The sequence below is a fragment of the Meriones unguiculatus genome, chromosome 1, assembly GCF_030254825.1.
Source record: "Meriones unguiculatus strain TT.TT164.6M chromosome 1, Bangor_MerUng_6.1, whole genome shotgun sequence".
NCBI lineage: Eukaryota > Metazoa > Chordata > Mammalia > Rodentia > Muridae > Meriones > Meriones unguiculatus.
Window position 1 is genome coordinate 180845934 of NC_083349.1, and position 16741 is coordinate 180862674.

Here is a 16741-nt window from a genome sequence, read left to right on the forward strand (position 1 = left end):
TGACTGTCTAGAAATGGTAATTTAAGACCTTTCTTCCTCTCTTTCTTTCTTTTTGAGATGGTCTCTCACTGAACCTGGAGGTCACTGATTGGACAGCCTAGCTGCCTAGCAAGCCCACGGTCCTCATGTATTTTACCCACTGAGCCATCTCGCCAGATCTTTTCCAGAAAATGTTTCCCCCTCACCCAGGGCTCACACTAGAAATGCATACACACACACACACACACACACACACACACACACACACCTTGTCATCAGAATTAGTTTCAGATTTTAATTGTCTTGATTATAGTGATGCTGCTCCTCTCTCTTTATTTTACCCCCAAGTTTGTGTGTTGGTAAAGTCACAAGTCTAGCAAGACATTGCTGTGATTACTTATCAGGTGTGATCATGGTTGACACCACACCGCTTTGCAACCATCCAATTCCTTTGTGCTATTTATTGACAAATGTATTTCCATCTGTTATGGCCCCACCATTGTATTATATATAATTTATCATATGCAACTGCTCTCTATACCTGTGAAGGTTAGAAAAATGTACATCCACACAAAAGTTATAAAATTATCTTTACTGGTGTTATAGGGCGTATGCGTGTGTGTGCATGGTTATTACACAAGTGCTCAGCCACTGAGCTATCCAAGACTAGTATTCCAGCACCTTGTTCTACTGAGGCTTGAACCCAGGGCCTTCTGCACATAAAACAGAGGAAATCATTACTGCACTGTGGAGCTGCTTTGTGCGTTCTAATGCTCATGCAGGATCGTTTGCTCTCAGCCTGAGGAAAGCTCTTTCACTATTTTGTATAGGTAGGCCAGCTGGCAACAAATTCAGTACTTTTTTTTTTTTTTAACCTTGGAAAGTTTTGTCTTTATTTTGTCTTCATTATTGAAAGACAGCTTTCGGCAAATGCAGGGTTCTTGTCTGATCAGTTTCCCTCTGAGCACTGTATCTCTGATCTCAGCTGTTTCCACTCGGAAGCAGCTGCTAGTCACATGATCCCCACTCGGCTGTGAGTCCCCAGTTGTCTGCTGTTACTGTCTGCGTTTGTTCCTCAGGGTTGATTTTTAGCATTGTTTTGCAATTATTTGTCTATTTGTAAATCTTTTCCTTGGAGTTTCTGGGTATGTAAGTGTTTTGTTTTTTTTTTTTTTAAAGGAGCTCCAGAAAGTTTACACATTTTTGAATATACCCATTGGTCCTTCCTCCCATCCTGACATCACTGTTACACTTGATAGCAGTGCCTCAGTTTCTCCTCATGTGTTCCATCCTGCCCTTCAGCTTGCTTCAAGCTTCCTTATTCTTTATTCTACTCACTCGGATCTACTGTTGAGTCCTTCCACCGAATGATTTCCTTTTGCTTACTTTTCAAGGCAGAATATTATTCCTTTAGACAGGGTCTGCATTGCTGAGGTTAACCTCAAACTCCCAAGCACAAAGGATCCTCCTGCCTCTGCCTCCACAGTTCTCCTGTAGTGCCAAGGTGTCCACCAACCCAGCTTCCTTTACTTCTTTAATCACGTTTCACTTTTAGTTCTGGAAACAATTATGGTGAACTATTTTTAAAATCTTTCTTCTGCGAAATCCAACATTAGAGAATTCTTTCAGTCTGATTGCCCATCTTGTGAGTGCACTGGCTGGGCCCCAGACAGAACATTGTCAGCGCTGTGTTGCAGAGGATCTGGGTCCCGGCTTCTTCCCTTCCATGGCTTTCATCGTATGAAGTGAGTTTCTGTGTTTTTGGCTGAGCAGTCTGGGTGAAGTCTCCACTTTGCTGAGCTGAGACGAGGGCGGGAGATCTGTGCCTATCTTACCAGATTCTCACAAATCCAGGCAGTGCTCCCGATGACTGTAAAAGGCAAGGGAGCTACTTTTGCCATGATATTGATGACCGCAGAGTCCCAGCTGAGAAGAGGGAATGGACGGAAAGCTTCCGTGACAACCCCTGCATTCACCCCACCCCCCAAAGGTAACAACCTAGACGGAAAGCCTCGGAAGAGAAGTCTTAAAAAGTGTGATAAGAAGTCTAAAGTGTAGCTTTCCACTAGTGATGGCTTCTGGCAGGGTGCGGGTGGGAAAGGACTCAGTTTTCTTTAAGGAACTGGCTACCAGGAGTTTGACTATGCTCCAGGGAGGATACAGGCATCACAAACTGGACTTGGTTTTTATTGCTGCTCCTCCTCCTCCTCCTCCTCCTCCTCCTCCTCCTCCTCCTCCTCCTCCTCTTCCTCCTCCTCCTCCTCCTCTTCCTCCTCCTCCTCCTCCTCTTCTTCTTTTTGGAAAGAGGCCCCAAGGGTGAGGGAATGTTGGGAAGTGAGTGTGCTCAGGGTTCCTGATGTGATTTTTTTTTTCCAAATAATCAATACAAATATCATAAAAAAAAAAATTCTCACAAATCATCTAGAATAGATGTTTTTTTGGTCTGCTGCTTGCCTGTAGGTTTTAAATGGTTGTTATAAATTTAAGTCTTATCTGTTTTACTTTGAGCAAACAAACAAACAAAAAAACTTCATGTTTTTGTTCCAGAATCTTATCTCTCCTCCCTCCCTTCCTCCTTTCCCCGTCTTTCTTCTCCTCCTTCTCCTCCTACTCTTCTTCCTTCTCATTCTCTTCCTCCTCTTCGCCCTCTTCTCTTCCTCCTCCTCCTCTTTCTCTTCTCCTTCTTCTATTTCTTAAATTTTGAATTGTTTTAGTTTAGTTTAGTTTAGTTTTTTTTAAACTTTCTCCTTTTCTTCCTCCTTTCTCTTCTCCCCTCTTTTTCTCCCTCCTTCTTTTTAAAAAAATTTTTTTATTTATTTTTAATTTTTATTAATTACACTTTATTCACTTTGTATTCCCCCTGTGGTTCCCTTTATCCTCCCCTCCTAATCTCTCCCTTTCTTTCCCTTCTCCACGCATGCCCCTCCCCAAGTCCACTGGTAGGGGAGGGCTTCTTTTCCTTTCTTCTGATCCTAGTCTGTCAGGTCTCATCAGGAGTGGCTGCATTGTCTTCCTCTGTGCTCTGGTAAGGCTGCTGCCCCCTCAGGGGGAGGTGATCAAAGAGTAGGCCAATTAGTTCATATCAGAGATAGTCCCTGTTCCCATTACTAGTGAACCCACTTGGATACTGAACTGTCATGGGCTACATCTGTGCAGGGGTTCTAGGTTATCTCTATGCATACTACTTGGTTGGAGAATCAGTCTCAGGGAAGACCCTTGTGCTCAGATTTTTTGGTTCTGTTGCTCTCCTTGTGGAGCTCCTCTCTCCTTCTTAAGCTGCAAGGTTCTTTGGGATGACCCTGCTTCCTAGCTACCCTACCCGGTTACAAGGCTAAGTCATACCTTCCTACTAAAGCCACTTGCCAGATGTCTGGCCATTTGACATTTGATCCAGGTATCCTGTGGCAAAGGTGACCACCCAAAGCCAATCTACCGTTTCCTCTTTCCTTCTAATTGGACCCCTCACTCTGTTCTGCTAGAATTTATTCTACACACAGCGGCTAGAGTAGGTTTAGGAAGGGTCACAATTGGTCATGACTGCACCACTACCTGTTTGAGTGGCCTGCCACAAAGTAAAACTCCTTCATGCAGACTGTAGGGGTGGATGAAATGATCCTTTCAGTTTGTTCTCATTCCTTTCTTTCTGTGCCCCATTCCACACCCCGCCCCACTCCACACCCAGCCCAACTCCATGCCCAAGGCCATATTGGTGTATGCTCTAGCCTCATACACCAGCCTGTCAATGTTTTTTAATAGCCCCTGGTTTCTATTCTCTATTGCAAGCAATTTGTCCATGCTGTTTTCTGGATCTGAAGTGCTACTCTACACTTTTCTTTTTTAAATCCACGTTATCCTCTCGGCCTTGCCTATGTATCACACTCAAGGTGGCCTTTTCTAGCATCCTAGACTCCTTCAGTTCTCCTGTTCTGACTCTGATCCCCGGTGCTTCTTCAGTGAGCAAATATGATTCCTGGAGTGATTAGCTGACTGGCTTCCCAGGGACCATGCTTCAGAGGTCAGGATTCCTCTGCCCTGACCAGTGTAGACTGGGCAGAGGGCTTGGCACATAAGAACTCCATACAGACCTTTTGAGCATGTGGACAATGCCCCGTGGGTGCAGAATGTCAGGCTTGGTGTGAAGTTATCCACGGGCTTTGCTGAGAGCTCAGACGGATCCAGAGCAATGTTAACTGAATTTCAGAGGAAAACACCTCATTTCTACTCATAGTCACAACCTGGCTTAATTAGCTGACAGCCCAATGGACACATATTACAAGGAACATTGTTCCTTGGGGCTATGCTGTCAGAAAGTGGCTGACTCCCTCCCACTTGTCACACTTGCGGTAAGTAACCTGGTAATTATAGAAAGTCTCCATTTCCCACTTACAGTTCCTTGACATTGTTACCCTTGACCTGGTTTTAACCTACATGGAAATTGTAAGACAGGAAATAAAGATTGAGATGGTGACAATTAAAATTAATCACTGCAGGGGCTGGGGAAATGGCTCATTTTGCAAAACGTTTGTCCTACAAGCATGAGGACCTGAGCTGCACCTCTAAGACCTATGTCAAAAGAGCTGGGCACGGTGGCCATTGTAATCCCGATGCTGGGGAGGGAGATGAAGATAGATGGACAGCCAGGCTGAATTTCTTAGTGTGCTTCAGGCCAGTGAGGGCACCTGTTGTCAAATAGTAATAAACAAGAGTGTGTGTGGGGGGGATAGTGTCTCAGTTTCTGGTCTCCATGATTAGACTTTTACACACACACACACACACACACACACACACACACACAGAGACAGAGACTGAGAGAGACTGAGAGACTGAGACACAGAGAGATAGACAGATCTCCCACAGGCCACAAGCCACAGGCTGAGCTTTGGATGAAAACAAAGAAGCACACATCTGAGTTAATAAACAAAGGACTTTCTCAGGTCCATGCTCCTGACACAGCTGCCTCAAAGACTATAAATTTGTAAACGTAAAACCCTAAATTAGGGTGCTGTATTGGCTTGGCAGGTAAAGGCACCTACATGCTGTCAAGCCTGATGACCCAGACCCACACTGTGGAAGGAAGAGAACCAGCTCCTGAAAGTTGTCTTCTGATCTCTATACGTATGCTGTGGCCCACGTGGGCACACACACTGAGGTGTAATAGAATGTTAAAGAAAGCCCAAAGGAAATGAAACACTAGGCAAGGGCCTCCTGCCTTTAAATTTGTTCAAAATCTGAGTTGATGAGAGCTGCTGATCCTTGTTAAGTTCTTTTTTTTTGAATGCAGAAAAATTAAAATAGTGTTTAATTCTACTTTCTGGAAAACACTTCATTTTTCTGTCGTTAAAGCAATATGTGTGCATCTGCTAATGAAGTGTAGAGCTTGTGGGAAGATAAAGAGGTATCTGGGTCCTCCCCCGCCTCCCTACCATCAGCCCTTTCTATGGCCACTGCATTGCTTTCCTTCTGCATCTGCACAGAAAACAGAGTCTTAGGTTGGCCAATATCTCATGGCTGTGTCAAAATACCCAGCAAGAGCAGACGAGGGGAGGCAGGGTTTCTTTGGGCTCACAGTTTGAGTCTCTTGTGTCTGTGGAGACATGGTGCCAGCAGGGTGGGGCTGGTTATGTTTTGTCCGAAGCTAGACGTGGAATGGTTCTCCTCACTTCCCAGGAAGTACACAGACCATCTCTCCCATTACATATTTTGTTTGGGGTTCTAGTCATTTTAGATGGAAAGGAAATCTGGTCCTCATAATTCCATAATGGCTAGAGTGGAAATGGCCTTAATATTGTTTTTATATAATTTATGTAAAAGCTACAATGGGATGGCTTTAAAAAATATGCATAGAAAAAATAAGAAAAGATAAATATGGAATTTGGGAGAAGGATTACTTAGAGGGAAAAAGAAGGAATGACTATTCTAAATGTGAGATCTAAAAATAAATCCCTGAGAATGTCAGGCATGTATAAGATGAAAATGATGTATTGATCCTTTGTTTCTCTCTCCAGCTCTCCCTGGTACTACCTCACCACACCTGCCTCTCGACCTCATGCTCCCCCTTTCCTTTTAAAAAGCCACTAAGTCCATTTAGTGCCGCCCATATGTGTGGACCATGGCCTGGAGCATGGGCCGCCTCCCAGTGTCCACACCCCCAAAGAAGAACAAGATTTCCTTCTCCAGACACTGCCGATAGCTCTGCAGTTAGGGGTGGGACCTGACGAGTGAGCTCCCCCACTCCCCGCTGTCTTGACCTTGTGCAGCTGCTGGGACTTTATGAGATCAACACCACATCCAGGAGACAGCACCTCACAGCTCCTGTCCCCGTTCTTGCGCTCTTACATGCCTCCAACTTCATCCTCAGCCAATGTTCCCTGACTGAGGGCCTTGATAAAGATGTCCCATGGGGGCCGGGGAAGAGGGGGGAGCGCTCCCAGTCGCTTGTTCTTGGCACACTGCCTAGTTATGGTCTCTGCTTGAGATCTTTTGTAAGCGAGAGTGGCACCATTTTAGAATCTTCGGGGGTTAGAAGCAAGCACATTGCTGCTTACCGGGCTCTTCTGCATGGCTTTGGAGTGAATATTTTATGGTAAGAACTTAAGAGTATAAAAGGGGACCAAGCAGGGAATACCTAGCAAAGGGACATTCTGGAAAAGCTGGGGGGGGGGGGGGTAAATTAGAGTAACTACTGTTTCTGCAAGCAAACTCAGCTGGCACCAGTGGGAACGGGACAAAGATTGAATAAACAGAGATGGAGCCTCCTTTCCTCTCCTTGGGGTCTTAGGCCAGTGACTTCTCCATTAGTGCATTCCTTCTGTTGTTTTCTATTTTCTGGCCACTTTTCTTTGATAAATCCCCTCAAATTCCCAGTTTCCACAGTTCCTACTAGTGCTCCAAACCTGTGAAAGCAAGCCCTGTCCCTTCACGCGTGGTCACCACCCCTCAGTTACTGAAGAGCTTCTGGAATCTCTATCCTCTCTCTCATGGATGACTCTGCTAGACAACGTCAGCTGTGAACCAGATACAGCCCAGAGTCATTGGTGGGAGACTCACCTGGGGATTCCCCAGATCAGATTGGCTTGTGGGCCCTCTCAATGAGAGATTGTCTTGACTGGTGATTGATGTGGGTGGGCCAAGCCCACTGTGGGCAGAAACATTCCTAGGCCTCAGATGTATAAAAAAACTAAGAAGAATCTGATGAGCAAATCAACAAACAGCGTTCCTCCACTGATTCTGCTTGAGTTCCTGCCCTTGCTTCCCTCAGTGTTGAACTGTGACCTGGAAGTATAAGTCAAACAACTTTTGTTCACCTAAGTTGCTTTTGGTCAGAATATTTTATGACAGCAACAGAAAGGAAACTGGGATAATGACCTTGCTTTTCTGTTTGTGTTTCCTCTGAAGTTCATTTCTTGCCCGAGCATTTGCAGAAGCTTCCAAACTGTTAGTCCATCCCCAGCATCACCCCTTCCTAGCTTTCTTAACAGTTGGGGTTAGCCTTCCTTCAATCATGTCCTTCTATCAGACGACGCAGTGTCTAGAAAGGCCAGTGATGTGAGTGGTACATGAAGTCAGTGAGAATGTACTGGAGTATACTGGTAGAAGGCACTGTGTGAGTCCCCAGGGAAGGGGCCATACTGTGGACAGGAAGAAGGATTTCCTGTATAGCAGCTAGGGTGTGGTGAGGGGTTATCTGGCCTTATCTCATAGGCCATTTGGGAATCATCAATATTGGCTTAGCTAGCATCTCACTAGCTTGTTAAGCAGCACAGCTTAGAGTGAAAGCTCTTTCCTAAGACTGGTGTTTTCTGTAGGGCGCTGTGGCTCCCTAGGATCAGGCTCCGAATATTTGTTTACGACACCACATGTCACAGGTTCCAAGTAGTCCTGTCCTGGTTGCTAAAATGTAATAATTTTGCTTTCATTTTTGGTCTTTCTGTCTTCATATGTTCTCTCCCAGAGTCCCGTGCTGACTATACATCTAGCTCAGAGAAAAGGCCAGGTTCACTTTGACTTTGAAGCACTATGGCTCCTGCCACCTAATCCATTCCTGCACTCTTTACTGCATAGGGTACCGAAGTCCTCTTGGAACTCATTGCCTCTTCTGTTGAGGACATTTTTACTCTTGCTGTCTACCTGGCATTTTTTTTCTTACCTCCTCTGGGTGTCTCTTCATCAACTCCTTCATGCGGCTCCCTGAGCACTCTACGTAAACTCTCTTCTCTATCCCAACAAGACTTTTTCAAAGCTCTTCTTCTGCTCTGTGTACCTTCCCTGGCGTACACCAATGTCCATAAATATCATTCACATTTATTTCTTCTTTAGCTCCTTGGCCATCTCCTTCCACCGGAATGTATGCTCTATGAGGGCAAGTATTTCTGTCTCCTCTATTTATTTCTATAACACATATACCTCTGCAGAAAAGATGTCAACAAATACATGTGGAATGGCTGGAAACTTCTTGTGCCGGCACAAAGTTATTCACAGTTCTCCTGACTGGTACTTGTCTCCATGGAGGCAACATCTAGTTTGATGCTTCTTGGTGTTTCTCTGTCTGCTATAATCCTTTGGTATTGGACACTGGCTAACTTTGGAAGGAATGGGAATTTGTTGCTTATGGTTTTGAAGGCTGGGATAGTCAAGATAAGGGGACCAGAAGGTTTCGTGTCTGACAAGGGCTGTTTTCTGCGTCAAGAAGGTAGGCACTGAATGCTAGGCCCTTGCACACTCGCAGAAGATAGCAAATCCATTCCACCAAGCCCTTTTGTAAGGTTGTTAATCCCTTCTGAGACATTTGTAATCTGTACGATCCTGCTGTTAGTAGGAGACATAAATCTCAGCTGAAAACTCATATGTGCAAGAAATTGACTTTTTTGTTCCTAGAATCTAATATCTAGTTTAGTCTTAATTTATCCAGAGGATAGATTTTTCAGTAGTGTTGGAGCTTTCTGTCTTCCCTTGTTTTAGGGGAGTTAGGGAGTCTCTGGTGTCACCAGCTCATCCTAACACCCATGGTGGCTTCCGCAGTGATGGGTTTGAGCATCAGAGAGGCAAGGTGCTGCAGAGCATCCTGGGACCCCTCTGTGTGACTTCTTTAGGTCTGCAGGAGCTCTGTGACTCCTCTGCCTCTCTTGGTGATAATATGCCGTTGGTTGTTCCAGTTGTGGCAGGGTAGCAGTCCCTATGGGGTTTTTTGAGACTCCATTTACACTGGCACTGTTCTTATGTGGCTTCTGACTGTCTTCCTGGGACTCTGCTTAGCTCTGGGTTCCCACAATTCTGTCTGGGAATTCTTCTGTCTCTTTGCGGCTCGATTGTTTTTTGGGGTAAAGGGCATGGATCCCTTCTCTATGACCCACAGATATCACTGTTAATGGCTTCATCTCCTGATTTTTCCATAGGCTGGGGACTCTTTTCTAATACAGGCGGGGGGGGGGGGCAACCTTGTTCTCACTTCCGGTCCATGCCATGAATGGTTTCCTTTTTCCTACGGGCCTGGGTTTTTGAAATTTATCACTATAAAGAAAGACCCCTCCTTACTACATCTGACAGTCACTTTGTCCTTTGGAGTGGAGAATAATAGCTTATCTTTTTCTGGTTTCGACAGGGTCTTACTATGTAGTCCTGGCTGGTCTAGAACTTGCTTTATAGAGACCAATCTTGCATTAAACTCAGAGTCTCTGCTCCCACGTCCCTTCATGGCTGTTTTTAACCTGGTTATTTTACTGGGAAGAAAGATCGGGGAGCTTGGGAGAGTAACTTGGGTGGAACAAACAGTGAACAACAAACATGCTTGCACTGCTTGATGAATTTCATGATGATAATGATGGCAGCAATAATGGTATCATTAACATCTGCTGAGCACTTAGTGTATGCCGCGTCCGATCCAAAGTGCCCTCTTTTCCTGACATCCCATCCATCATCCCAATAACTGTGCATTTTGAATTAGTCTCGATAATCCATCAACGCAGCTGAAAGTTAGAAGGGTAAAGAGACTAACAGCTCCCTCCATAAGCAAAAACAAACGGGGCTGGACTTCATACACTAGCCTGCTCCCAGTGTCTACGCTTAACCAGCACACCCCCCAGCCTGTGGCAGCAGCGCTAGAGCCTCTGCCCCTCAGGCTATGGGCACAGGGATGCGTTCTACTTCTCCACGATACTTTAGCAGCTTCCGCTTTCTTCTCCACCCTGGCACAGGTGAGATGCCCCATGGTGTACCCACCGTGGGCCTCAGAGCCTGGTCACTCTCTCTGCTTCTGTTGTGTCCTCTCATTTCCCTGTGTACTTCCAAACACTCTTTGTCTGCCGCTCTTGGTTTAGCTTTAAAAATAACGTGCACATTTAGCAAAAGGCTCAGACTGCAAAAGTGTAGAAGGAGCAAAAGCAAGCAGCAAACAAAGTGCTGCCCGCTGGGTACATGGGCTTTGCAAAAGGGGAAGAGGCCTTGGATATTTCCTATGGTTTGTGCTCTTAAGGGCCTCCAGGCTGTCCTTCCTGGTCAGTATAATTATGCTGAGGCTAGACCTCCCAGGTTCTTCGCCAAGAAGGCAGAGCATTTTTCTATTAAGTAGAATACCCATGGTTTCATGAAGCTCTCAATTATGAGATGTCCATTGCTAGAGGACTGTTGCTTCTTTGAGTTAACGAGCTGAAGGTACCACATAAATGCAGTTCTAAAATTCAAGACTCAGATATTCCCACCATAGCCTGAGCTAGCCTGAGCTAGCCTGAGCTAGCCTGAGCCAGCCTGAGCTAGCCTGAGCTAGCCTGAGCTAGCCTGAGCTAGCCTGAGCCAGCCTGAGCCAGCCAGCTTAGCCTGGCAGGCTTCTCCAGGATGGCTGCTTTGATGGGCAGTGGGAGGGAGAGGAGGGAAGCTGGAAGGTGGTGCAGGGCTTTGGTGGAGGGGATGTGAGGATGTTTGGCTTCTCTGCAGGTGAAGACTCCGTCAGCACACTGGGCATGATCCTTGGAGTGGGACTCTCACTGCTGCTCGTGTCCATCTTTGGCTACAGCTTGGCCAAGTGGTACCAGCGCGGGTACTGCTGGGACGGTGAGTGAGTCCTATGCCAATCAGCCCCAGCTCTGCCCTGCCCTTCCTGATCTGTAGAGCTGGGAAAGGCTGGGTAGGGAGGCAACACTTTCTCCACAGCAGCATGCAAAACTATTTCCTCTGGCGGTTGCAGTGGTTGAAGATTTGAGTAGGTGGCTGAGCAGCTGAACTGAGGCTTGGATGGAGAGATTAGGGTCTTTATGGAGGGAGCGGAGGCTCCTCCCCTTCTCAGAACTATTTTTTTAAACACTTAGTTCCTTGTGTGTTAGTTAGTCCCTGTCTCCCCTCACCTCCCGCCCTGCCGCTGGACTCCCAAACTTGCAGATGTATCTTCTGGAATTTGATGTGGTCTATTCAAAGGGTGAAGCAAGGACAGCACGCTGGGATGCTGACGGAAAAATCCTCCCAGGCTTACTCTCACAGTTATCTATTCACCTACCATGTACCGATGTACTTTTCATTGGTATGCATTTTTAAAATTCCAGGCAATAAAGAAGTTATTATATTTTTTTCCTGTTTTTAGACATGGTCTTAATATGGAGACCAGGCTACCCCCAAACTCTTCATCTTCCTGCCTCAGCCTAGAGGGTTCTGGGAACATAGCCAAGCACTATTATGTCCAACTACAGCCTCCATTTTTTTTTTTTTTTTTTTTTTTTTTTTGAGATAGTTACTAGCCCAGGCTGGCCTTGAATTTCCTATGCAGCTAAGGATAACTGCTCCAACTGGAAGGACATGGAAGGGCCTCGGGAACCCTGCAGAGCACCCAGAGGCGAGCCTGTTTATACCACGAGCAGGTTGGGGAAGGGCCAGATGTTCCCAGAGACAAGATAGCCACCTCCCCCCGGAGATCCTAACTCTCTTTTTGGGTTGTCTTTCCAGGGCCTAATTTTGTCTTCAACTTATACCAAATTCGGTGAGTAGGGCCAGGGCACACTGGGTGGGCTGGCACTGGGGGCGAAATATAAGAAACAAAGAACTAGAGACAGAAATGGAATTTACTGCCTCCCTTCCCTGGCTCTCTCCAAGCCTCCTAAGCCAACCAGAAATACTCCATGTAGAAAAGTTCTCAGAGTAAAAATGTGCCTATAGAGAGTGCCACGTGAGGCCCTGATGATAGCGATCAGCTCAGCTATCGCTCACACCCAGGAGAGAACACGCCACCCATGCGCTCATCCGTCTACCCACTCACTCACTCCTTTCCAAACTTGCCTGCTCATTCACTCATCCACCCACCCATCCACACACCCATTCATCTGTCCACCCATTAGCCCACCCACCCACCTACTTATTCATTCATCTACACCCCACTACTAACCAATTTGTCCATGAGTCACCAACCTATTCTACTCCTCTACCTCCCCGCATTCATCCAGGAATCCATCCATTCATGGATACACATATGCATCCATGCCTTCATCCGCGCATGCATAGATCCATCCATCTATTCACCCTCACATTTATTCATCTATCCATCCATCCACTCAGTTACTCACCATCCAGCTGTATATCATTTTTTTTTCTGTGAAGTTTTATTATAGTCAGTTTTGTGGTATTTGTTTCCAAGAATATGAAGATGGGTTGGCCTATTCTCTAGTCCTCAGAATCCCACTGTCTCTGCTGGAGACAGGCCTGATGGCAAATAAAGCAATCTCAGGCACAGTATAGGATTCAGAAGAGAAGAAAGATGGATTTGAGAATCAGGACTCAGATCTCTCAGGGTAAGTCATTTCTCTATTCCCTGCCACAGGACAGGTCTGCTTCTCCTGTGGCCCCAGGAAATGCAATGAATTTTATTCTGGAAGATAAGTCAGTGGCCTAGAGATTGCCTCTATTTCTAGGAACCACTTTGTAGGTTCTAGTCTAGGGAGATAGGCTCCAGAAAGAGGCTGGCTTCCCCATTTCAACAGCTCCATTGGAAATCTGTCCCAGGAACCCGAAGGACTTGGAGGTGGGACCACCCTTCACCATTAGTGGCCACATGAGCAGTTCAGATGGCGGCTACATGAAGTTCTCCAATGAAAGAATCTGATGGAGAAGCACCTAGCTTCTGGAGATCAGGACAAGTGAGTAGAAGAGCACGAGGCCTCCTGAGTGGCTCTGATGTCTGAGTAAGGTCCTAAGAGGGTTCAGGCTGTCAAGCCAAGAGCCAACACAAATAAATAACCCAGTCCCTCTACTTTGTCTTGGGAGAGTCAGACCAGCTGGACGTGGCATGGCAAAGCCCTTCCCAAGCCTTCTCTCTTTTCAGTGTCTCTTCTCTTTCCACCAGAAAAGACTCCTGGGTCATCACGAGTTCCTCCAGCTCCCCCCACTCCCTCCCTCCCCCAACATATACCTGGGCCCCGAAAGCCTGGCCTGGCTCTGAATATGGAGGCTGAAGAGCCTTCTCTGGGTCCTCTCCCAGGATCTATGAATAGGTCTGACTAGGCTTAGCAATTTTCTCTTGGGGCACAGAGAAGCAACTGTTCCCCAGGGTTAAAAGCTGGATTCCAGGACTCTTCCAGCCTGTAGGAGTTGAGGAGCTGTGAATGTTCTGCAGACATTATGAAGAATCACAGCCAGGCTGTCCATCCTCCTGTCTAATGTAGCCTAGGGAGGAAAGGGCCCCAGACTCCACAGGGTAGTTTTGTTGTTGTTGTTTGTTTGTTTGTTTTGTTTTTATTTTTTTCATGTAGAATCTCCTATCGTTTCATTTTGTAAAGCTGATACTACAGGCTGGAGAGCCAGTCATTTTCATTTGGGAGTTATGTGGTTAGATGGGGTGACTTCAGACACGGTTTTTAACCTTTCCATCAGTGGCCAACTTCCCTGAAGGCTGAGCTTGGGTCTTACTCTGTCCTTTCCACTTCTGTGTTTCATTTGGGCATTTTCCACCCTTTCTCACTATTGCTGTCTCCCTCTGACTAGCTCTGCCTATAGTGAACCAGCTCATGTGAGCAGGACAATCTAGAAATCACACCCCTGTTGTTTAGGTTCCCGAACTGGGGTGGGCATGGGGCATGGGGTGAGTTCTATGCCCCATCTCTGCTGTTCAAAGCCCGCCCCATGCGGCAGATGACAACTAGAGTTGTAAAGCGGGCAGAAGCACCTGGCTGAGTCTGAGCAGAGCAGCTAAGGACAAGGATTGGGGGGCCCTTTACCTCCCGTGTCTCCCCTTCCTTCTCTGCCTGTGACCTTTGGGACTGGAGGCAGAGCTGGTACTAGGAGATTGAGCTCAGTGGACGTTTGGTATAAAGTGGTTCCATCCATCTGGGGAGGCTGCACCCCTGGACAGCTGTGGATGGAGAACGGCATAAGCGCCCTGTGCTGTTCGAGCCTGCCAGTGGAACTACGAGCCCCAGCCCATGGCTGAAGGATACCGAGGCCAGAACAGAGGTAGAAGAGGGTGGGGAGCTGGCCATGATTTGCTGTCTTATCCTCATTTTTCCCCCCTGAGGCTCCTGTGTTTTTTCTTTTGTTTTGTTTTGTCTTGTTTTCTTCTCTCTCTCTCTCCCTAGTCTATAGCAGACTGTGGAGGAAGGAATGAGCCAGGCCTGGCAATTTCTTCCTCTTTCCTGCCAGGGATGGGGGCCCTTTTATTCCCGGCTCAGCTGGGCTTGGACACAACAAACCAAGCCTCAGGATTTGGAAGCCTTTCACTGGGCTTTCTTTCCTGAGTTGCTGAGTGTGGAGAGAGACTCTTCATGGATCTCTCTCCCTTTCTCAAAGAACTCTTGGGAGAGATGGAGAAGGGAGACTGTTGCCTTTGGCTTCCTTCTTCCTTGGGTGCTAGCTCTGCAGGCTGGTTCCCACTTTGGAACTCACAGGATATGCATCCCCAATAACCCTTTCAACTCTGCCCTGGTTGTCAGGGCCCATTAGGTCCCTTAGAAGTGCTCAAGGCTCAGTAGGCCTTACGGAAACCCAAAAGGAGAATGAGATTTGAGCTTCAGGGTCCTGGGCCCAGGTCAGATGGCTTCAGGTAAGGACAAGGACATCTGCTGAGGACTGGGAGAATGTTGGGTATTTCCCATCCCCAGAAGCAGAAGCGAGATTGCACTGCTTCCTCTTTCTGAGCCCGCTGACGCGCTCTGTGTTCCCTTTGCTTACCCCTTGTTTTCCCTACTTCCGCAGGCCCGTGGTACAGCAGTTTTCTTCACCCTGGGCATTGGCTCCACCCTAAGGCTGTGAAGGGGCAGGTCATAACTTTCTCTGAAAAGACTATAGACCAGGCTGGGCACTGACTGGGCACTCAGATCTTGTCTGTGCCAGGGCCTCCCTAGGGCTCCTCAGCCTGCTGTGTTGAGAGCTGCAAGCTGCAGTTTCCTCTTCAATGTGCTCAGCCTAGCATATTCTCCTCTCCTGCACCCCAACCCTCTGTCCCCACCCAGACTCTGTGAACTTCAACTCTCCTCTTTCTTGAGACTCACCTTGGGACTCAAGATCAGACACCATCCATTTTGATCCCTGTGTAAGTGGCAGGTTTCCTCCACATGTCCTGGTCCACAATCTGGATGAGCCCTTTGTGGCCAGAGATCTCTAGCAACCCTTCAGATGAGGCACAGCAAATAAGCTTACTAAATGGATGTGGGGTAGAGAGGAAACAGAGTGTAGTTTTGGGATGCCCAGCAGTCAGAGGAGGTCCAGATTGCTCACACAGTGTATTTTCATGCATGCTTCTGCATGCTGAGCCTTGCGGCCACCCAATGACACAGAGATTATTATTGGCCCATTGTACACATAGAGAGACTGAGGGAGTCACAGAGCTGACTTGCTTTTCCCAGGACTTCCCGCTGCCCATTGGCTTTATTGGAGCCTGAACAGAATCTGTGGTTTCTGGGACACAGTCTCACCTCAGGGCTTCTCAGGGCAAGGACTGGTCATTGTATAAAATGATCTTGCTCTCATTAGTTGAAGGGTCCTCTTGGCTCTCACTTTTTCTACTGAACTATCAATGGCCCGGGCTCACTGTAGCTGCTCAGTACACAGGGTGCAAACATGATACAAAGCGTCAACTCCGGTTTAGGAGCTGGCTCCTAAAAGGTGGCTGTGGAGGTCTCCCCGATGCCAATAGTCTAGGACTCTAACTACAATTCAGTGTTTCCTGCACCCTGCAGAGATCTGGTGGAGACTGAAGACTGGATCATTCTTAAACTAGTCAGTACCTGAAAGGGCACAGAATGATGACAGCGGGGCCTCCAGGTACCCAGTCTCACTTCAGCCTCACTGGTAGGGAAACAGAATCTGGGGAAATAGACACTACAGAGGCATGAGATGAATTTATTTTCCATAAATCATTGGTGGCTGGCTTGGAGCATCAGGCAAAGGGGCAGCTGCCCTCTGATCCCCAGCTTCCAAGAAACTGGCTCCTCCCTCCAGTGAGATTCTAACCTCCGGACAATGATGGGTGGAGCCTTCAGGGCTCAGGCCTCTCCCCCACCCCACCCCCATCTCAGCCCTGAGCTTTTTACTCATCCACTTCCTGCCTTTCTTTTGCTGTTTATTCTCTCTTTGATTTCCAAGTCACCACATTCTGCCACTCTTCCTCCTCTCTCTATTTTTCACATCTCCAAGGAGCCTTCTTCAAGACTCATGGACCTTCTTCTCTTCTGATTTTACTTAAAAACACTCTCTGGCTCTCACATCAACATTCGTTTATTCATTCAGTCATTTTTTCCCCCTATTCCTCCAGGTACTCCTTTAGGCCCCATGCAGAATCCAGTCTTTCTGGAGAGTA

At 47.1% G+C, this 16741-nt stretch overlaps 1 protein-coding gene across 3 annotated transcripts in view; it reads left to right on the top strand.

The window, feature by feature from the left end:
* Smim35 (small integral membrane protein 35) overlaps positions 1-16741 on the top strand; it is a 44473-nt gene that overhangs the window by 23153 nt on the left and 4579 nt on the right. For 2 of the 3 annotated variants that reach the window (XM_060372989.1, XM_060372985.1), the window contains exons 2-4: positions 10906-11022; positions 11905-11938; positions 12955-13088. In XM_060372989.1, coding sequence (XP_060228972.1) covers positions 10932-11022; positions 11905-11938; positions 12955-13054 — 225 coding nt within the window. In that variant the 5' untranslated portion in view covers positions 10906-10931 and the 3' untranslated portion in view covers positions 13055-13088. Of the gene's footprint in view, positions 1-1748; positions 1970-10905; positions 11023-11904; positions 11939-12954; positions 13089-16741 lie in introns of those variants that run through there. The other variant, XM_060372984.1, reaches the window with a different exon arrangement.